The sequence below is a fragment of the Triturus cristatus genome, chromosome 4_1 (assembly GCF_964204655.1).
Source record: "Triturus cristatus chromosome 4_1, aTriCri1.1, whole genome shotgun sequence".
NCBI lineage: Eukaryota > Metazoa > Chordata > Amphibia > Caudata > Salamandridae > Triturus > Triturus cristatus.
The window spans coordinates 12,575,820-12,599,382 of record NC_140585.1 but is presented as its reverse complement, the minus strand read 5'-3'; the positions used below and the strand labels follow the sequence as shown (position 1 = coordinate 12,599,382).

Genomic DNA, 23,563 nt, shown 5'->3' with positions numbered 1-23,563 from the left:
TGAGGTCATCACCGCGTCGGGGAGTTGCAGCAGGGTATCACGGCCCTCGCTGAGGAACCTCCCCCATAGGCCGGCACCCCAATCCTTCCGGGGTACCCTATGGGAGGTCATGGCTACCTCGTAGACTCGGAACCACTGCTGGATGTCGTCGTTTTTGTAGTATTCCTTGACGACATCCTTGGGGATATGAACCTTTGGCTCGGTCAGTGGCAGCGCGTCCCGGGCCCCGGGGGTGCTGGTCTCCCCCGTTTTGGATTTCAGTTCGAGTTCCTTGAGGCTCCTCTCGTGCTCGAGGGTTAGCCGTCTCTCTTCTAGTTCCCGATGCCGTTTCTTTTCTTCGATTTCCTCTTGCAGCCGTAGTTGCTCCAAGGCTATTTTCTTCTCCGCCAGTAGGAGCTCACCGTCCAGCCGGAGTCGTGCGAGGTCCATTTCGTGTGTCCGGACCCTCTCTCGTTCTCGCATTTCTTCGTGGGACAGGCTGGCTTCCGGGATGCTTCGCCCCCATCTGTCGGGGTTATGGTCGGTGGCAGGTTTCCGTCCCGGGCCGAGGTCCCTTCGGTTCGGGGTGGAGTGGCCTCGGCTTCTGCCCAGGCTTTCAGGGCTTTCTGCATTTCTTCCTTGGTGCCCAATCCTGTGGTTGGGATCCCTTTGTCCTTGCAGAATTGTTTTAGTTCTTTGTGGGTGTATTCTTCCAGCTGTTCCAGCTGGAAGGTTGCGGCCACGGTTGCTTCTTGGCCGTCCATGGTTCCCTTTTTCTTTTTCCGTCTGGTTAGGTAGTGGGTGCGTTACTTGCCTGTACGATTGCGTCTGGCTCGGATCCCGTCGCTGGCCACCAAATGTTGGAGGTAGGACCACCGGGGAGTCGGGGGCACTACTCCGGGGCACCTTCCTACCGCAAGGTTATAGCCGAGCGCCGCTGAGAAGCCCCCTAGGGGAGGTCCTTCTCCTATGATCGTACTTAGGTCCCGTAACACCACCACACAGGACTCCGTATCAGTTGCTTATCTTGGTTCTTTATCAATAGTAGCACATTCAATATTTACAGTGGGATCGAGTGATCCCGTAAGAGTCTCAATGTCCTTTGAGGGGTAGGGTAGCGGGACAGTCTTAGTACCAGCCAGGTACGGGAAGGCTCTGCGCCAGACCTTGAGTGCTGGTCTCAGAGCGGCTCGGACGTGGAGAGCCGCGACGGCGTCAGCAGGGCTCGGGTGGTGGTTCCGCCTGGGTCGAGCCGCGACACAGTCAGCAGGGCTCCGGTGGTAGGTCCGCTTCGGTCGAGCCGCGAGGTCGGCTGGGCTCTGATGGTACGTTTCAACAAGGTCGGGCCGCGACAGCGTCAGCAGGGCCCCAAAGGTTCGTGAAGGTCTTTAAGCACGGGGGAGCCGCGACGTCGTCAGCAGGGCTCAGAGTGTAGTTTCAGGAAGAGTCTTTCTCCGTAGGGTCAGCCGCGATCCGATCAGCAGGGCTCTTGACTCCGGGATACAACTGTCGTCTTGTTGCCGGGTCGCCCCAGATATAGGTCTGGAGCCCTTTGATGTTCGGACCCTTGCGCCCAGGAGGGCGGAGAGGCCGGGTAGGGCGCGGTCAGACGCCCAGCAGGAGAGGCGCCAGGCCCCAGAGAGCTGTGGGGCGATCGCACCTGGGTGTGGAAGGACGGTTGGGGGTCCCATCGATACTGCCCTCCGCCGGGAATGGGAAGGGCTCACGTGGTATCCCCCGGGCCAGGGGTTGGCACCTCGATGTCGGGCCTCGCTGGGACCGAGGCCGGGTGGAGCGGGGTCACGTAGGTGGTTACGTAGAGTCACGTACAATCCAAAATGGAGGAGCCCCGAGGTGCAGGGGATCTCGTGCGGCTTAGCGAGGGGGAACAGGACCACGCCACGAGGCCGGCTCCAACACAAATTAACCTCAATGTTTGTGACTAGCTCTGCTAGGTGGGTGGCTGAAACAGAGATATTTGATAATACCATGGAGAGTGTCAGAGAAACACAGAAATAAGCTACCCCTATTGAACTGGCTCACTGGAAAGAGCGAATTGGGAGATTAGATGCAGATGGTTGTTGGATTGATCTGACAGAAAAGCAGCGGTGGTTGTTGCCTAATGCATTAGTGAATGCGGTGGTGACAATGGCACATGGTTCAGCTCATATTGGGGTGAAAGGTATTTGTGCATTATTAGATCATTTAGATCCTGTATGGTACAATTCCAATATTTCTAGGACCGCTGCTCATTTGGTACAATATTGCATGGTCTGCTTACGACATAATCCAGGGGGCAGGGAGCCTGTTCTGAGCGGAAATTTTGCACCACAATCTTTGCCTTTTGAGGTGCTTCAAATGGATTATATCCAGCTGGAGCGCGTTAACAATTTGAAGTATGTCCTGGTCGTGGTAAGCGCTTTCAGCAAAAGGGTGGAAGCCAACCAGACAAAAGAAAACACTGCTTTGGCAATGGCAAAGGCATTGGTAAAGGAGTATTTCCCTCGCTACGGATTGCCTCGTGTGATCTGGAGTGACAACGGAAGACATTTTAATGCAGAACTGGGTTGGTCGAGAAGTATAACGGGAATATTAAAGCTCAAATTAGCTAAAATTCAGGAAAGTACTGGATTGAGGTGGCCAGATGCTCTGCCGCTGGCATTGATGTCAATACGACTTACCCCACATTCTCGTTCTTGTTTGTCTCCATATGAGGTCATTTTTGGGCGCCCTGCTAATGTTTGGGGCGACCCGAGACCCAGAACGTTTCGTGATATAGAGTATCCTATGCTGACAGACTATTTGTATGCTTTGACTAAAGATCTTCGTTCTATTCATCAACAGGTCTCAGCAGTTTTGCAGCCCCTGCCGGAGGGTCCCGGACATCGCTTGGAACCAGGACAGTGGGTTTTGGTCCGTAACTATCAGCGCAAATCCAGTTTGGATCCTCGTTGGTCTGAACCATTTCAAGTCTTGTTGGCCACGCGGACGGCGGTAAAAGTGAATGGCAAGCGACACTGGATTCATGTGTCACATCTGAAAAAACTACCCCTCCCGCTTCCATACGATCAGCGAATCCAGGACAGGGTTCTGATTCAGGAAAGTGAGCGAGTTCCTCGATTTATCCCCTTTTCTGACGCCCAGGTAATTGGAGAAGGGCAAGGAGAAGGTGCACCGGGCTCAGAAGCGGCTTTGTCATCAGCACAATTGATCGCCCCAGATTCTGTTGTTCCTACAGCTAACCCAGAGGCTCGCAGTACCCCTGTTTCACCGGATTCGACATCCTCTGTTTTGTTCATGATCAAGAACTCCCTGGCCATACTCGATACTACCTGTGGCCCAGAAAACAGCACGGTACACCAGGTGAACATGGTAGGCGATAGGGAGAGACTTGAGTGATAGGGTACAGACCTGTGCTATGAATGAGTGTTAGATACGCTTCTGGTGTACTGAGCGAGACACTGGACTGAACACGCTGAGAGCCTTGAACATTTGTTTGCTCTGTTCAGAGGGAAAGACTGAATTTCATGTTCAAAGGGGCCCAGGTTGTGTTTTCTTCAAGGATTGTGTGAGAACATAACTTCAACGTGAGAAGTTTGTTTTGATATTATCTGTGATGAACGATAGGAGCCTGCCTGTGAGGCTCTAAACGGACACAGGAAAGAAGCACCCTCTGGCAGGTTGGACTGCATTGCCCTAGTTTATTATCGGACTTTTAGTTAGCATGTATCCCTTTGCTCGTTTTGTTCCTGAAGAGGAACGTCCTTTTGTACCACGCTATTTTCCTACATCTATGCCTGTTTTTTCTAGTTGGACCAATCGTGTTAAAATTGCATTTGTAGCTACTATAGCAATATTGATAATTATATTACTTGGAGTATTCATATATTTAGAATTTCGTTACCCTATGCATACTGTTTTAGGAACAACTACCCCACCTCCGGAACATGTGTTTCATACTTTAGCCCCTCATAAGGAAAGGCATCATCAGAACAATGTGAAAAACGCATTAATTGAAATGCTTCATCAAGCACACAGTGCCACCAATACTACAAATTGTTGGGTTTGTGGTCTTTTACCATCGGTTATGCACAAGCACAACTTATTTATATCCCTACCTTTGTCTTATCTGGGAAGTAGCGAGACTTGGTTCAAATTGCTTTCTATGATGCATATGCATTACACTGTGGACGCTCAAAGGTTTTCAGAGAGAGATTATGAAATGATTTTAGCATATATTGAGGTTCATCAAGGATTCAACCCCGATTGGAATAATGGAGAGGGAACCTTAGATCCGAATGCCTGTATGAATATGTATATAACACACGAAAACACCACTTGGTTGAAAAATGAGATTTTGGACTTTGTTGAATTCAATTTCACTCAATATTATCGACACTTTCAGGACAGTAATGTTACTGAAGATAGGGCTGTTCCAGTGCCTGTATTAAACAGTACCTCTACGTTTAGTGTTCAAGGAGCAGGGTACATATCAGTAGGAGAAAGCCGATGTAATTAAACTTATCAGTTACTAACCTTTAGCAGCCCTCCGTTGTTAACCCCTCCTAATGTATATTTTATCTGTGGAGGAAGTACCTATACTTGGCTTCCACGAGGTTGGACTGGACATTGTTACCTGTCCTTCCTGTACCCTCCAGTCTATATTGTCCCTTCTAATTATCACAAGGATCACCGACTAGATAAATGTAGCGTGCTTATTAGGAGAAATATAAGAGTGATAGATACCACTGATATAGATCAGACCGATACTCCACTGCAGCATTTCACTGACATTATGAAGGGAGTGTTACCCTATTGGGGGCCTATCATTACTAGCCAAGAAGTATGATGTTTGTCTAGGGTAGTTTAAGGGATAATTAATACTACTGGAGGAATACTGACCAATATAACAGTAGAGCTACAGGCGACCAGACTTGTTTCGCTTCAAAACCGTATGGTTTTGGACGATATCTTGGCAGATCGAGGAGGAGCATGCCGTGTGATCGGCAGCTCTTGCTGTGTTTATATTCCTGACTCCACCCCCTCCGTTCATTTGGCTATACAGAAGCTACATCGTTTAGCTTCCGAGATACATGTAGACACTGGCACGTGGTCTCTGTCTGGTTGGTTCTGGGGTTTGCTGTCTACTTGAGGATGGAAAATTTTGATGGTGCTGGCATGTATAGCCTGTATCATGCTCATGTGTTGTGTTGGTGTACAATGTGGACCTGCATGTTGCTCTTATTGCGCGACAAAACTCATTTCCTCTGTGTCTGGTCCATCCCCAACAGAGGTAAAAGCTCAGCTAGTTCAGCAGGAGCTCAAAGACCTAATGCAGATTGATGAGAGAATATTTGAAGATTGAACTGTTTTAGTTAGCTACATCATGCTAAAAGGGCCGTTCTGAGGGATAAAAGGTAGATTTCCCGTATATAAGGAGTATCAGACCTATATTATGTTAGCATGATGTATCTATACGTACACTCTTTGTTTGATATATATGCTTTTGCTTGGAGGAAACACGTTTATTTCCTCTCTGTATATCTATTGCTAAAAGAGTAGGCCGAGAACCATACAGACGCCATCTTCTGAACATATGCTCGAGCGCAGGCCGTGATCACGCGTTGATCACGCACAGTTGTCAGGCCCCAGATTATCTGAGTTACTGGTAGCAGCTGAAGGTAGGCTGTTCACTCGATTGTTCTAAGACTCAAGGTTACATCTGGCTTTGGGGGTGATAAGCGCATTCCTGGAGGCGCTGTGTCTACACTCCCAGGCACCAAGACGAAAGGGAGTCACCCCTCCTGACCTCATCAGTAATAGATAGTCAAGCCTTTGTACTGATCTGATGTGTGCCATATATGGTCCTTTCCTAGATCTCGAGGGCCAACTGGTGTTTTTCCATTTACAGTGATTGTATGTGTTGAATTGAAAAGTATATAACCTCATGTTTGAATATGAGCCAACAGTCTTCTCGGCGCACCTGATGGGTGAGGTTCGGAGAGGTTCCTCTATAGAGTATTTTGTTTAATAAAAGATTGAACCTTCTTCACTGCCAACTGACTGATTATTTTATTCCATGTTTTTATTTGTTGAGATCCTGAATGTGTTTATCTATGTGTTTTATTGAATGAATTTTGAGTCTAATATACTTGTAACGTACTTTTATGGCCTATGTAAGCAGAATAGAGTTGTATGTCTGACTGATATGCCGTAATTGTGCCAACGCAGCTGTAACAATCTTGTGACCCACTGACTTGCTCTTGACAATAATCCAGTATCATAGCTTCAGCTGAGGCCCCCAATTCCTAGTCTTTATTCACTTAGCAACCAGGGCGTCTCATCATTGCACACACATACATATCACTTAGTTCATTCCTGTAGACCCACATGTCACTGCAGATCCAGGGCTTGCTACCAGCCACAGCAAGCTCCAGCACTTGTCCAAATGTGGGTGGCGACCTGGGCACTGGTGTCAGAGTGACCCCCAGAGCAGCCTCGCACAAAGCCTAGCACCAGACATCTGTCTGTCCATTGCTTCATGGTCACGGAGGACCATGGGTGGATCTTGTGGGGGGACACCGCGTTCACAAGGATGCTTCACGACTCCATACACTAGTGCGGTTGCTTTGATATAATAGTTTGGAGGCAAGCCTCGTGCCCTCACAGATGGCACTGAGTCCAGAGTCATCAGACTATATTAAGCCAATCAATACGCTCAGTGAAGGAAAAGGTCCAAGGGACAAAGGTGTTCCCATAGCAATTACACTATTAAACTTCAAAAGTTGTCTTCTGAAACATCAACAGTGCAAACTGTACTAGCAACACTTGCACTACTCTAATAAACACAGTGATGGTGCGAACTACACACTGGAATGCCTCACATCTGAGGGACTAGTGATGGAAGGGCTGCAGGGTAGCATAAGTTCCTCCCCACCCTCTTCTGGGACAGACTAATCACCAAGATAGAAAACGGACACTCTGAATGCACTGATGAGTTTGAAGTATCTCACGTCTCATCACCAATTGGAACAAGCAGGTAGATTAGTATATTAGGAATGTTTTATTGCATAAATAAGACATTCTTGGCAAACAGCTCACTGCGACAGTATCCTTTGTCTAGTTGACAATCTCACCCCTCACACTAGAACAGGACCACAACTGACCTCACAAAACACATCACAGCATGCGATGAAATACTAGTTACAGTGTCTTTATCAGACAATCTGCTTAGTTTTATAATGTATGTGAAAGTTAGTTTTTGGGTATTTAATTCTCACCAGAATAGCGGCCAAACTTCGGCCGACTTCTACCATATGGTCTGGCTTTGCCCAGGCCTGGGCCCATTCAGGGCCGGGGTGGAATCTGAGCCCACACAGACCTTGGGTTGGCAGGTTCCACACGATCCCTTACGTCTTCGTCTGGGTGTATTTGATGGTTTGGACAGCTCTAGAGCAGACAAACATTTTCTGGGAACGGCGGTTGCAGTGGCTAAATGAGATATTGCAGCGGCCTGGGCCCAGCCCAACCACCCTACGCTGCGAAAGTGGCGCCGGGGAGTGGATTGGTGCGTGGCCCAGGGGGAACCCCTCTTTGAGGCACGTGGTTGTCCCGCGAGGTTTCATAGGGTTTGGGGCAAATGGCTGAACCTACTGTTTTAAATTGCCAGCTTTGGTTCTTCCATGTAAAGGGGTGCTGCTTTCCAGCTTGGGTGGCTTGCATAAATACTCCTACCCTAACAGTGTTTGTTTTTTTACTGTCTGTTGGAGATGAAATTGGCTTTAACCCCTTCTGTGCCGCGCCCTTTCCCCCTCCTGTGCCGGGCGTTTAATTAGTGGGTGGGGTTCATGACGAGATAGTCTCGTCATGGGCACAGCGCGACTGTGCTCCATGACGAGACTATCTCGTCATGGGCACAGAAGAGGTTAATGTGTAAGATGTATGTTGTCTTTTTGTTTGTTTGTTTTTCAAAATGATAATAAAATGGATTATAAAAAAAAAAAAACATTCTCACCACAATAAACCATCTCAAAACATTATGAATTGTGCAACGGTTTCGGCAGCTGAAACTGCAGAATTATATGGTTGGTGCCACCTTTGTATGTTGTTAGAATCAGGACAGCCATGAATCCTCTTTTGATCTCTCAGCCTGGATGGGTTGTACAGAATATTTACACAACCGGTCTGAAGATACTGATAGGGAGTGGATGTTCCTGCTTTAGTGATGAAAGTAGTTTATATTTTTTGTCCTCAAGTAGTTATTGATTCCTATTTCTTCTCCTAGTTTCTTTTTCCCATGTGCCCAGGTCTTTCAATAATTTTTTGTTGAATCCTAGAAGTTATGTCTATCAAGATAGTTTATGATCCACACGTGGTAATATGTCATCAACACTGCATGAGAGTCTGAAAGGTTTAATTCTCAGTGAAGCAGCACTCTGAAGTTCGTTGCTTGGTGAAGTGAAGTTAGTGAAGTTGAAGAACCGACATTCTGTTTGTAGACTCTGCGAACGCTAGAGTTTGTTCTTTAACTCAAAGCTCTTCTGACATTCAGAGGAAAGGGAGGACCTCAGCCCGGAAGGATTGTTAGATGTCATAGGAGGTCTAACTTTAGCTGTAGATTCTTAGATAATGTAAAGTATCAGATTTCTTTTTTAAATGAAGGTTTTTTGGCAGTGCTTTGAGAAGGCTTCCATCTTGTATGTGTTACTTGAGGCTGCTGATAACCACCTTTTCTTTACATCAGTTTCCATTTCCTGTGCAGCGTCATGGCCGTCGCCTGTGTGTTCTTTGATGGCGTGCAAGGCTTGCCTTAAGATCAAAGCTCTTGCTACACACAGTGCAGTGATAAAGCTTCTGTCCTGTGTGTGTGACTTGATGGCGTACAAGGGCTGCCTTAAGAGTAAACCCCCTGGAACACACTGTGCAGTGATAAGGCCGCTCTCCTGTGTGAGTTCTTTGATGCAGTACAAGGTTTCCCTGATGAGCAAACCCCTTGGAACACACTGTGCAGTGATAAGGCCGCTCTCCTGTGTGAGTTCGTTGATGCAGTACAAGGTTTGTCTTCTGAGAAAAGGGTTTGGAACACACAGTGCAGTGATGAGGTTTCTCTCCTGTGTGTACACTTTGATGCCGTACAAGGGTCGCCTTACGAGAAAACCTCATGGTACACACATTGCAATGATGAGGCTTCTCTCCTGTGTGTATTATTTGATGTTGTAGAAGATTTCCCTTCTGAGTAAAACTTTTCTCACAGATATTGCAGTGAAAGGGCCGCTCTCCACTGTGAGTTTTTTCATGTGTTGCCTTATCAGCAAACCTAATTTCATGCTCGGTGTAGGGATACCGTTCTGCGTGTGTTTGTTCGTGCAGTAAAAGATGCGTCTTTCCAGTAAATGTCTTCTTATACTCAGCACAGGCATAAGCTCTTAGGCCGGTGCGTATTCTTTTGTGCCTTGCAAGTAGTGATTTATTGTTAAAATTTTCACTCCTGTGTATTCCTTGGTGTTTTCTTTCATTCATTTTATAAGCAAAATTCTTCTTTCCTCCAGAAGCTTTCAGTTTCTCCTCCCCATTCATACTTTCTGTCTGCGACTGCCGTGCTGCAGAATGAAAAGGACACTGAAAATTATACATGGGAAATATTTATTGAAAAAAAATGCACTGTTATATTATGTGAAACATGGACAGTAATATCTAGGAAGGATAAACATTTTTACTACCTGTAACCAATCATTTGTTGCTTGTACTACAGTTCACATGTGGTGACCTCTCATGGGCTGGGTTCTGACTAATAAAAAAAATCTAATTTAAAGATTGAGTGTTGATGTGGAGAACGACTCGTAATCCCATAGCTGAAAGGCATAATGCATCAGCGCGCAGACTCCAATTTAAATTATTGTGGTTTTTTTCTCCATCGGAGTACGTTTGCCTGCTTATATGTGTAAAATCAAAAAAATAAACGGCTTAAACTGAGCAAACTATATACTTTCCAACCATACGGCAAGTGAGTGAGACATGTGAGCCTGCAACATGACAAATACATGACAAGCTGATAGTATTTGCAAGTGAGTAACATTTCCCATTTGCAGCATGCTGTGGCACATCACAGGTTGTACAATAATTTAAAAGAATCTGTAGGGTCAAAGGAAAGAATGGCTACTTGAGTTACTAATATGCTTAGAACAATTAAGCACATCTGGGCTTCTTCCTTGCATTGATGTCACCAAGGAAATATTTTATGAAAGGATACACAGAACCACATGTTTCTGCTTTACAAATATCTTCTAGAGGTATGTTGGGCAGAAAAGCCATGGAGAGGTGTTGGCCTAACGGCTAGGGCGGTCGACTTCCAATCTGGGGAACTGGGTTTGAGTCTCGGCAATGACGCTGAACATCCTGTGATTCTGGGCAAATCACTTAACCTCCCCGTGCCGAACAAAAAAAAAAATATTGTGTCCTCATGTAATGCAACTGGTGCTATGTGAAGCGCTCTGATACCCGATTCGGGTCAAGTTCGCGCTATATAAAACTGTGTGAAATAAAAAATAAATTAAAAATCACTTGTGGACTCCATATGCCAAATTGTGCCAGTGCAAAAAAAAAAGTCTTATTTTTCACACATTTTCAATTCTGATAATGTAGAGCTTGAGTGCATGTTTAACACTGGGTGCATATTTAACTTCGTCTTTGTGAACTTGCAGGAACTGTTCATCTACTGATGGGGTGCGTAGTTTGCTAACTGTTTGAGGAAGTGACTGCTACTAGGTAGACAACTATCTACATTAAGGCATGCAGTGAGCATGGATGTAGTGTCCTAAAAGGTGGACTTGTTACTCTTGAAAAGACAACATTAAAATGTTAACTGGATGCCAGGGGGGCTCTGGGTGGGATAACCATTCTCAACCCTCCCACAAACATTTTCACAGGAGTTTTTCCAAAAGTTTTCAAACGTTGGTGTAGGCTAGGCCAGCTTCTTTATGTATGTATCTATATATTATTTCTATACTGCAAACCTAGCCTAAAGCTAGGGCCAAAGATAAGCATAAATCCTCAACTCTTTCCTAAACGGGAGCAATGTTGGGGCGGTCCCGATGGACGCAGGGATGTTGTTCCAGATCATAAGTTCATAGATGGAAAAGGCCTGCCAAGTTTTGTTTTTGTTTTTTTGTTACAGTTCTAAGTCTGCAGTCTGATGGAGTTCTCCAACGTCGCATTTGTTGCATTTGAAAATAAGAGCTGAATTTAAGGACACGAGAATGACAAACAAGTGATAAGGAAGAGGTAAAGGCTACAAAAGAGGAAATTCTAAAAGGAAAAGCAAGACTACTGTACTGGAAGAGTCTTAAACTTTGTAAGAGGATACGAATAAGTAAGGAGAGCAGTAAAAATGACATTAAACACAAAGACAACCGGAACTTCTTACAGGGGAATCAAGCTCAGCAGGTCACTCAGACTCAGATGACTTCGCTAGCAACTACCTAGAAGAAAAACCTACCTGGCACATTTTTGTCTGAGTACGGGTTACTGAGACAAGGGCGGATAATGGAATATCATAAAAAGGAAAAACAAAAGCAAGAGGCACAAACAGAGGAACAGAAAGACAGGAAAGAGCAATTAGAAGACAAAAAGACAACTCACCCCATGGGAAGAGAAAGGTGATAGAGCAGGGCAAGATATGATTATTAACTCATCAGAACATTAACTGGCAATGGATGAACTAAATACCCTTAACCTTGGCTTATATTTCTGCCCCAGTAGGGACTTTGATTACAGTTCATGTAGAATTGACATCTTTCTGTTTCTAAGATATCTGAAGATGCCTAAGGCACATAAAATCAGTCCCAAGCCAATGAACATGAGAATGGGGGGCCCAATACAGAAAGCATAACTTGTGTTTAAGAGACACTGATACTTCATGACATTGGCTGGTCTGGATGAGGGAAATATATGTGCAACGAAAGAGCGGGAAGCGTTGCTGGGAAAGGGGGCACAGATGGATCAGAGAAGCCTAAGTGGCTTCAAAAAGAAACCTTCATATAACTCCTCCTTGCCTCATGATAATCTGGATGTCTTTAGTGACTTGGTCGCCAAAGACCTGTTCAAATAAATTGTTCACCAGTCAAGACAAGAAGGGAAGAACCAGATCTAACTTGAGTAATGGACAAAGGGAGGCCATTAGCACATTACGGAAACTTAACTGTTGAACTGCTTTAAAGATATTTTATGTATCGAAATAAAGCCTATCATTACGGAATGACAACAGAATGATCAAAGTCATCCGATAACGGGCAGGAATGTGGTTTTAATGATTGTTTGCAATTATGAATAAAAGGTTTTTCAATAATTATTAAATATTGATTATTGTGAATTGGGGATATGGGAATGCCAAAATGTTCATTTCTGTTAAACACTACCCTCTACTGTACCATGCTTTTACCTTCTACCGAAAGTATGCAAGAACCCTACTAGACCACCAGGGGGGCCTATAGCGCCCTCCATCAATAGCTTACTGGAAAACACAGCAATAAACTAAAACCATTTAATGCTGATTCTTGTGGAAAGCCTCCCGTCACATTGTAAAGATAGAAGGAATTTTCTACAAAAGATATACAATGGAGACAATCATATTTGACAATTACCTAGGATGTGATCTTGCTAATTATGTATACAACACACGCAAGGTCTAAGAGCATACGAACACGCTTTTTGCAATAGACCAATATCTCCATATGACTATACACGGATGTTTAGGACCATGACTTTTGCCTAAATAACAATATTTTCATATTTAAAGATAGATATTACAGACAAATCTCAGGGACAGCAATGGGCACCTGTTCTTCCAGCTATGCAAATGTATTTGTGGTCTGGTGGAAGGAACAGGTGTGTCGCGTAGTTCCCACTAATCAGTAGGACCTGTGCGTTTGTTGGACAACATAAACTTTGGATGAGGTGCCTAGACTGGGTCCGGGCACCTCCGCAGGATGGGTTGGCCTAGAGCCCAGCTAGCTCACAGCGCCACCATAAGACTCCCTAACCTTACCAGGAAGCAAATGGTTTCTGGCAACCACTGAACGTGACAACCGTGACCCCTCAGGGATCGTAGAAACAGAACAGAACCTTTCACTCAGTCACTCAAGCTTACTTGCTCTCAGAGAAATACACAGAGAATACACAGTAGGATGTTTTCAATATATTTATTGAACCAATGTTACTCTTGTATAGAATACGCGCTGCGATAATCAGTAGACCGAAGCAGATGAAGGGGATTACAAGCACGTAAATAGTAGATATAGTTCTACCATGGTGCTAAAACAGTGTATATATACAGGCATAAAAACAAGGCAGTAATGAGGCGTACTCCTACTATGCACTCCCTACTCTGCGTGTACCTAGCGTGTGTGTCTGTCGAGTCTACAATAGTATCATGGCATTTTTCAAAATCTTCAGTTTCCTTGATCTTATATCAGAGGAGGTGATCAAGAGAAGAAATTGAAATGAATCGAGTTAAGATATAATACAGAGCTGGGTACCGAGGAAGTCAAGGGCTTGAATAAAGATTGTGAATTACACGTGCACATAGGATGATTACTGATGTTGAAAGTACATACATGTACACATGCTAGGTAATCCACACTCTTTCCCCACTACTGACACACTCTAGAACACATGTTAAAAAAAAGCCACCATTTCCTTGCAAGATTAAAAATATATAATTTCTTTACATTTCTCAATGTAATAATTAGGGTAAGGGGGTATAGCTCACACAATCATACTGGATTGATAATGCTCACCACGAAGGCACAAGAAGTTGGTCTTAAAATTAGTGATGCCACCGCCATCCCCAGCGGCTACAAAATCACCCGCAAGGACCGCGTCAACCGACCAGGAGGAGACATAGCCATCGTCCACAAGAACACCCTCCAACTGACCACTTACTCAAATGACCCAACGACTACCATGGAACACCTCCACTTCCAGATCCAGACCAACCCAAACACCACCCTCTGTGGCTCCCTCATCAACAGGACCCCAGGCCCCCAGCCCGCCCTTCAACAACGCCATCGTAGACCTCATTGCACCCCAGGCTCTCGCATCCACCGATTACATCCTACTCGGAGACCTCAACTTCCAATTGGACAACCCCAGTGACCAGAACACCTCCTCCCTACTGGAGAACCTCGCCAACAATGGACTCAAGCAGCTAGTCACCGCACCGACCCATACAGCCAGACACACGCTCGACCTCGTCTTCTCCATCAGCGGGAACATCACCTAGAGCCACACCACCGAACTCCTCTGGACCGATAAGCACTGTGTGCACTTCGCCATTCCCACCGTTCACCACCACCCTCACTGACCCCACCGTATCTGTCGTAGCTGGAAAAAGGCCACCATAGAACTTCTCGTCAACTTTCTCAGCATGACCACAGCACCATCAGACGCCAACACCAAAGCACACAACCTTCACCAATGGATCTCCAACTGCGCCGACAGACCGGCACCCCTTAAGAAGACACTAAACAAGCAAACCTTCGAGAAAGCCAGCTGGTTAACTCCCACCCTCCACAATTCCAGGCATACCGGCAGACAACTCAAGAAGAGATAGAGGAACAACAAAATCCCAGAAACCCATGCAACCTTCAAAACCGCAGTCAACGAACACCGCCTTCTGTCAGGAAGGGTCAAGAAAACCAAACAGAAGAAGAATTTGAGTTATGCCCCAAATGATAAATTTATGGTGAGATCTGTAGGTTTATCGGGGATTGTGCCATTTCAAGATGGCCACCGTATTAGTCCAAGTTTTCACATGACCTGAAGTGACTGGCTTAAGAGGAGTGCGCGCGCTCATCACTGCGCACTTCAATTTTGAAATCCTACGGAGAAGTTTGTTTTTACCGCTCCTCTTCTCAGAGTGGGAGGGGGTCTCAGTTTGAAGAAACCTTCTTGTGCGGAATAGTTTCCCCTTATTTCCAGGCCCTCAATAGTCAGAGTGTGAAAAGCGGGGTTAATTCATCGAGTTGGTGAATTCCGCTCTTCAAAGTACTACAATTCATGAGGAGTTGTTGCGGTTGGATTCCGGTCAGCGCGTAAGTGAATCTGCAAATTTGAGTTGCCCGCTGGTGAGCTCTTCCACTTATTTGCTTCAAGCCGAGTTGAAGTTGGTTAGCGCATTCACTAGAAGTCAGTAAGAGCTACCAGCATAGCGAACAGTATTACTTTGCCTCTTCCTCCTTCGAGCAAGCTTTCCTATCTTTTCCTCCCGGTTTTTCCCTTCCCCGCCTCCTTTTTGCGCGCTCTTTTTCAAGAGGCATTTGGAACTGCATGTAGGCGAACTCTGCTTCAGCATTTACAGGAAGCCTCAAAGAGACTTGAACGTATACCAATATTGTGCTATTGACTCAGCATATGAGAACAGTTAATGTGTCAGGACTCAGGCACAGCGGCGCCTACCTTGCGGGGTTTTAGAGGTATTAACTACATTTCCCATGATGCACAGGTGGATGTAGGATTAAAAGCGCGCTGTTTGCGGGAGCCGGCGCGCGTAATTCCATCGTCATTTCCGTCCTGGACTGTTCGGAACGAAGAGCAGTCTCTGAAGCGCTCTCATCTGGCCGCACGGAGTTCCGGTAACGAAGTCAAGGGGCCGGATAAGAGACGCGCTGGAACCGCGAGTACCGCGGGAGAGTGTTGCTACCACTCAAGCGGTTTTCGGAAACCTTGTTGCTTTATTGCCTCATAGGGGGATACAAAGGAAGGCGGCCGTCAGTTCCTAAGGGAGGACGAGGAGACGCAGAGACCTTCATTTCCTGGAGTTCTTTGTTTTCTTTGATTTCTTTGTTCTATGCACAGCGGAGCGCAGCGGTGATCCTAACCGCACGCTACCGTGTGTGCGCTGGGTTGGACATTTCCCAAATCACTCCAGTCGGTATAGAGAGTGTAAGCAGTGGTAACAACCGCGGACTTCCCAGGTGACAGCCTGAACATTGTATTATAAAACCTTCAGGGAACTTTACGGAGGGCAGCGGTGACGGAACCGCGTTCTGCTGTAGACTCCAAGGGGGGGGGGGGGGAATAGAGATGCGCAACAGTTGCCTGACATTAAATGCTGCAAACAAGATAGGAATTGACCAGAGGTGTTTATTCTTTAACGGCGCACCCCCATTGGAGGCAGAGGACAGATTGTCTGGGGTACGTGTGGTAGAATAAGAGCTGGTGCAGAGTGCCTGGAAGGGGGGAGTATAACGTCACTAATGGTTGTGGTATTTCCTTCTAGAACGGAATTGTATCCAAGACTGTGGAAGGCATTCTGTGGGGAGGTGGACAGCGTTCCCCATTCCCAGGTATAGCGAGATTAAATGAGGGTAGTTTCCGGTGCATAAATCTCATGCCTTTGTTCCTTTTTGTTACAGGTTCTAACTCCCCTGCTGTTCCCTTCCCTACCCTTTCCCTCGCCTGATCCCTCGAACACCCTGTTTGCTTCACCGGGGTGTTGGTGATATCAGGAGGTGGACCTTTTTCTACTGCCGCTGGATCCCGTGGAGCGTAACCTGACAGAATTACGCGCCCACGTATTTAGCTCTGCCCGATCCAGGGGTAGTGGAAAATGGCTTCAATGGACGATGTCCTTCAGGCCTTGTTGGCGGTACAACAAGAATTGGCAGCCTCAAAGGCAGAGACTGCGGCATTGAGGCATAAAGTGGAGAGGTTGTCTAGGAACCCCTTTGACGCCTCTACTGTAGCATCACAGATTCAGGTCACGGTGCCTCCCCCTATCCCTTTGGCTAGTCCGAAGAGATACGCGGGAGACCCATTGAAGGTACAGGTGTTTCTGACACAGATAATGCTACACTTCTCTTGTAAGCCGGCCTCGTTTCCCACTCACCATTCGAGAGTAGCTTTTGCCATATCCTATCTGATAGGGGATGCGGCCAACTGGGCCGTCCCGTTGGTAAGACACAATGATGCGGTCCCTTCCGATTGGGCGGCATTTCGGGTGGAATTTGAAAGAGTTTTTGATCGCAGGGCCACCACTTTTAGCGCAGATAGAGAGCTCCTGGACCTTAAACAAGGGAGGAATGAGTTGGTCTCGTATCTCACTACCTTTAATAGGCTTGTGGCCGAGACGGCTTGGCCAGAGGAGAAAAGAATGTCGTTATTCTATCAGGGATTAAGGGACGAGCTAAAGGATGTGTTGGCCCAGATAGATCCCCAACCTACTACATGTATGGAGATGATCAATCTGACCTTAAGGTTGGATGGTCGGATGGCCGAGCGAGGGGGGGACAGAAGGCGGGGGGACAGAAGGCGGTGGGACAGAGGGCCCGGCCGCTCGGAGAGAACCCCTCGGAGGCCGGTAGAAACTCAGGTGTTGGGGTCTGAACCCATGGAGATAGGGGCCCTCCGAACACCTTTGACAAGGGAAGAAAGGGAAAATCGACGGGTGCATGGGTTGTGCATGTATTGCGGTAAAGGGGAACATTATGTGAGGGAATGCCCTTCCAAACCCAAAAATGCAGGGGCCTGGCCCAGGAACAAGAATGCGGCTGCGTCCATGACGCTTCCCCTAGGACCGGCGGAGGACCCACAGGGAGGTGGGGGAGCCGGGAAGGGTTGGAAGATCCCCTCCTTGGCTACTACAAGTGTACAGGAGATTGAGTCTCACTTAGTACTTCACATGAGTCTAGAGAGCAAGCAACAGAGTCACCCAGTGAAGGTGATGATAGACTCAGGGGCTACGGGGAACTTTATTCATGTTGGTCTGGTGAAGACCCTTAATCTACGAAGAGTAGAGAAGGAGAGGCCCGAGGACGTTCTGGCGGTGGACGGTAAACCATTGAATTCAGGCTTCATTACTGAGCAAACAGAACTTGTCAGTTTGGCCTTCCGAATCCAAAAGGAGAGACACCTAGACGAATTGACCTTGAACATAATTGAGGCCCCGCAATATGAGATCATTTTGGGTATGCCGTGGCTACGATATCACAATCCCTCCATCGACTGGAGAACTAGAACCATTCGGTTTCCGTCCGTGGACTGTCCTAAGCCATCTGGTGCCTCTCGATCTCTCCGCGGCTACGGAGTTGACACGTCCTCATGTAGTCGCCACAGCGGCCGAGAAAGAAACCCAATTGCCTCCAGAATATGCCCAGTTTAGTGATGTGTTCAGCGAGAGGAACGCCGAACAACTGCCTCCACACAGGGAGTACGACTGTCGCATCGATCTAGTGGAGGGAGCCACAATCCCGGCATGCAGGGTGTATGCGTTGTCTGTGCCAGAGACCAAGTATTTGAGGGAATATCTGGATCACTACCTAAAACTAGGCTTTATTAGACCTTCCAGATCCCCTGCGGCTTCTCCACTGTTTTTTATAGCCAAAGCCAATGGCGATCTAAGAGCCTGTGTGGACTACCGACAATTGAATAAAAACACCGTGAGGAATAGATACCCGTTGCCCCTCATCCCAGATTTGCTTGACCAGGTACGGGAGGCTTCTGTTTATACGAGATTAGACCGGAGAGGAGCGTATCATTTGGTACGTGTCAGGGAGGGGAACGAATGGAAGACGGCGTTTAAAACCAGGTACGGGTTGTTTGAGTATACTGTTATGCCGTTCGGCCTCTGTAATGCCCCAGAGGCATTTCAGTATTTTTTAAACGACGTGTTAAAGGACTTTATGGACTTGTTTGTAGTCGTATATATAGACGACATCCTCATCTATTCTACGAAGGTGGAGGATCATGTTCGTCACGTACATACGGTGTTGTCACGGTTGAGAGCGCATGGGCTTTTCTGTAAGTTGAGCAAATGTGAGTTTGGGGTGGAGAGAGTGGAATTCCTGGGGATGATGTTGTGTCCGGAAGGTCTACACATGGCAGAGAGAAAAGTCCAGGCAGTACAGGAATGGCCCGCTCCCAAGAGCATCCGGGAGGTGCAATGCTTCCTGGGCTTTGCTAACTACTATAGGAGATTCATCCTTCAGTTCTCCAAACTCGCCGCCCCCATCACCCGTCTCCTGAAAAAGGATGTTTTGTTTCACTGGTCCCAAGAAGCAGAGGAGGCTTTCCGCTCTCTAAAAAAGGCCTTTACCACCGCCCCCGTGCTTGCCCACCCCAAACCAGAACATCCTTTTATTGCAGAAGCCGATGCTTCGGAGGAAGCCATAGGGGTAGTCCTGTCGCAAAGAAATCAACACACCGGACAAATGCACCCTGTGGCCTATCTGTCGAAGAAACTGAACCCGGCGGAAAAAAATTATACCATAGCAGAGAAAGAACTACTGGCTATTAAGAAGGCATTTCAGGAGTGGAGACACTATCTGTGGGGGGCTAGTCATCCCACCACAGTATATTGAGACCACAGGAACCTGCAATATATGAAGACAGCCCGACATCTCTCACAGCTCCCTTGAGCCGGTGGGGCTGACGAGCCCACGGCTACGCACCTGCGCACCTGCGCGCCTTGAGTGGTACTTTACCTGAGAATATTTTTTGGCAGCCTACGCAGCAACCCTACACACATACCTACTCCCTGCTGACGAGAGGCAACTACCTCGAAACACGTGTCCAGGGATGGCTAACGTGACACTCATTTTCATTTTAAACTTTTGGCATAGGCGTACCCGCCGACGCTACTTCATGGACCACAATTCTTTGGGGTAACACGCTGGTAGGACTAGCAGAGTGCGGCCAATCGGATTTTTGTTTATATTCAGGCTCCCTTGAGCCGGTGGGGCTGACGAGCCCATGGCTACGCACCTGCGCGCCTTGAGTGGTACTTTACCTGAGAATATTTTTTGGCAGCCTACGCAGCAACCCTACACACATACCTACTCCCTGCTGACGAGAGGCAACTACCTCGAAACACGTGTCCAGGGATGGCTAACGCGACACTCATTTTCATTTTAAACTTTTGGCATAGGCGTACCCGCCGACGCTACTTCATGGACCACAATTCTTTGGGGTAACACGCTGGTAGGACTAGCAGAGTGCGGCCAATCGGATTTTTGCCAAATGAGATGGATGCTGTTTTTTGCAGGCTATGATTTCATTATCACGCTCAGACCAGGAGTAGAGAACCGCAAGGCTGATTCCTTGTCTCGGCAGGGCTCGATGGGTAACTCTGCACAACCCAAGACCCCGGACTCCATTATAGCTCCGTCCAAAGTGGTTTGCGCTGTTACGATAAACAACTTCCTAGAAAGGGTGCGAAAACATGCTACCGGAGCTGCTTGGCAGGAATGGGCCCAGAAGGAGGAGGGACGTACAGTGCGTGATGGATTGCCCTTTTGTAGGAACCGGCTCTACCTTCCCACAAAGGAACTCCGTCAGAAGGCGTTTCATGGTGTCATGAATCCCGGTTGGCAGGCCATCCTGGAATCCAGAAAACCTTGCAGTTGATTCAACGCCATTTCTGGTGGAAGTTCTGGAACAGAGATGTAACATCCTGGGTGGCCGGTTGCGAGGACTGTGCCCGAGCGAAAACGGAACACACCAAGAAGAGGGGGAAGCTCCTGCCCTTGCCAACCCCCAGGCGACCGTGGCAAAACATTAGTCTCGATTTCATCACAGGACTGCCTCCAGAGAAGGGGCATTCCGCCATTATGGTTGTGGTAGATGGGCTCACAAAAATGGGGCATTTTGCTCCTTGTGGAAATCTACGAACAGCGGGGCAGACCGCACAGCTGCTACTCAGCAACGTCATCAGAGCTCACGGAATACCCGAAGTGATCGTATCTGACAGGGGACCCCAGTTCATCGCCCGGTTCTGGAGAATGTGGTGCAAGGCCTTGCACATTGAATCTGCGGTATCCACGAGCTTCCATCCACAGACAGACGGCCAGACGGAACGCCTAAATCAAACACTAAAGAAGTATCTCAGATGTTATGTACAGGAGGCACAAGACTCCTGGGTAGACCTATTGTGGATGGCGGAGCTGGCCTATAACAATGCCAAACACAGCTCTATAGGCAATTCCCCGTTCCATGCCACCTTTGGATACGATGCCCGCATCCTGCCGATTTCGATCCCCGAAGAGGTGGCTAGCCAGCCAGCGGTGGCGACTCAGGTGAGAAAACTGCATGCGTTGCAACGCAAGATAACGGCCCATCTAGTGCGGGCCAAACTAACCAATAAGAAATGGGAAAACAGACATCGGAGCGAAGGGCCACAATATCAGTTGGGGGATAGGGTATGGCTATCCACCAGGAACATAAGGTTCAAGTTGCGGAGTATATTCCATCCACGATTCATTGGCCCATATACCATAGTAAAGCAGGTAAATCCTGTGGCCTACAAACTAAAGCTGCCCGGATCCTTACGTATCCACCCGGTGTTCCACTGTCAACTCCTAAAACCTGCTGCAGGTGCACGCAGGAGAGCACCACCACCGGTGTTGCGGGATGGGGGTTTAGAGTACGAAGTAAAAAGCATTAAGGACTCCAAGAGGAGACGAGGAGCACTATGGTATTTGGTGTCATGGAAAGGCTACAACGCAGAAGACGACTCCTGGGAGCCCTGTCACCACGTCCATGCTCCTGCGGCCATCCGAGCTTTCCATCGGCGGTTTCCAGAAAAGCCAGGACCTGGAAGACGCTAGGAGGGGGGATCTACTGTCAGGACTCAGGCACAGCGGCGCCTACCTTGCGGGGTTTTAGAGGTATTAACTGCATTTCCCATGATGCACAGGCGGATGTAGGATTAAAAGTGCGCTGTTTGCGGGAGCCGGCGCGCGTAATTCCATCGTCATTTCCGTCCTGGACTGTTCGGAACGAAGAGCAGTCTCTGAAGCGCTCTCATCTGGCCGCACAGAGTTCCGGTAACGAAGTCAAGGGGCCGGATAAGAGACGCGCTGGAACCGTGAGTACCGCGGGAGAGTGTTGCTACCACTCACGCGGTTTTCGGAAACCTTGTTGCTTTATTGCCTCATAGGGGGATACAAAGGAAGGCAGCCGTCAGTTCCTAAGGGAGGATGAGGAGACGCCGAGACCTTCATTTCCCGGAGTTCTTTGTTTTCTTTGTTCTATGCACAGCGGAGCGCAGCGGTGATCCTAACCGCACGCTACAGTGTGTGCGCTGGGCATTTCCCAAATCACTCCAGTCGGTATAGAGAGTGTAAGCGGTGATAACAACCGCGGACTTCCCAGGTGACAGCCTGTACATTGTATTATAAAACCTTCAGGGAACTTTACGGAGGGCAGCGGTGACGGAACCGCGTTCTGCTGTAGACTCCAAGGGGGTGGGGGGTTGAGATGCGTAACAGTTGCAAGACATTAAATGCTGCAAACAAGATAGGAATTGACCAGAGGTGTTTATTCTTTAACGGCGCACCCCCATTGGAGGCAGAGGACAGATTGTCTGGGGTACGTGTGGGAGAATAAGAGCTGGTGCAGAGTGCCTGGAAGGGGGGAGTATAACGTTACTAATGGTTGTGGTATTTCCTTCTAGAACGGAATTGTATCCAAGACTGTGGAAGGCATTCTGTGGGGACGTTGACAGCATTCCCCATTCCCAGGTATAGCAAAAGACTCATAGCGAGATTAAATGAGGGTAGTTTTGTGTGCATAAATCTCATGCCTTTGTTCCTTTTTGTTACAGGTTCTAACTTCCCTGCTGTTCCCTTCCCTACCCTTTCCCTCGCCTGATCCCTCGAACACCCTGTTTGCTTCACCGGGGTGTTGGTGATATCAGGAGGTGGACCTTTTTCTACTGCCGCTGGATCCCGTGGAGCGTAACCGGACATAATGTTACATGTACAGTTGTTATACTACAGAAGAGAGGCACTGTCTTCAGGAGATACTGGTAGGAGTTGGCCCAACATTTAGATATTGTTAGAAACTTTTAGTGCAAGTTGCTTTATTGTTTTCTATCTCCTCTGTGCACTAGGTGATTCCTCTTTCTGGGAGCGATACTGGTGGCTGCATAGAAGAAGTTCTCCAGCGAAGGTTCCTAATTCAGAGGGTTCACACCACCCTGAAGCAGTCTCTTCTTTGTCTCACTCCCCTTTACTGGTGGGCGCTACTAGTTTCTACTTGGTGACGCTACCGGTGAGTGGGCCTCGGGAACTTAGCGTAATCCTGCTTCTGTGGAATCGCAGGTACTTCTGATTAAATTTGACAGATTGAAGTGCCCATGAAAATTTACTTCACCCAGGCAGAATGGCGGAGGGTTTTAGTCTAAAATACCTGGGAGAGAGGTTATTCAAAGGGAGTTAGGAGCAGTAAGAGAGGAAAATAAGAAATTAAAACAAGATATAGTATCTTCCCATCAGGAGACAGTACTATTGACGCAGAAAGTTACTGGGTTAATTGCAGAATCCACATCAATTCCCCAAACTCCTTCTCATAGTTTCTCAACTGAGTCTAACCCCAGAAGTGTAGCACGGGTGGGTCATTCCATTTCTCCATTAATTCCTTTGGCTCCTCCTGAAAGGTTCTCGGGGGACCCACAAAAGGCCCAACTTTTTTTAACGCAGTGTTCTCTCCATTTCATGTGTCGCCCCACCTTATTTCCTGATGCTTAATCCAAAGTAGTCTTTATTTTATCCTATTTGGGTGGAGATGTGGCAAACTGGGCAATGCCATT

The 23,563-nt window shown here is 47.5% G+C and overlaps 1 protein-coding gene across 1 annotated transcript in view; it reads right to left on the bottom strand.

Moving 5' to 3' along the window:
• Positions 1 to 6,307: 6,307 nt before the first annotated feature.
• The window catches only part of LOC146839303 (uncharacterized), a 39,699-nt gene continuing 22,443 nt past the window's right edge, over positions 6,308 to 23,563 (bottom strand). The window contains exon 2 of the mRNA XM_085651341.1: positions 6,308 to 9,578. Coding sequence (XP_085507467.1) covers positions 8,743 to 9,578 — 836 coding nt within the window. The 3' untranslated portion in view covers positions 6,308 to 8,742. The remainder of the gene's footprint in view (positions 9,579 to 23,563) is intronic.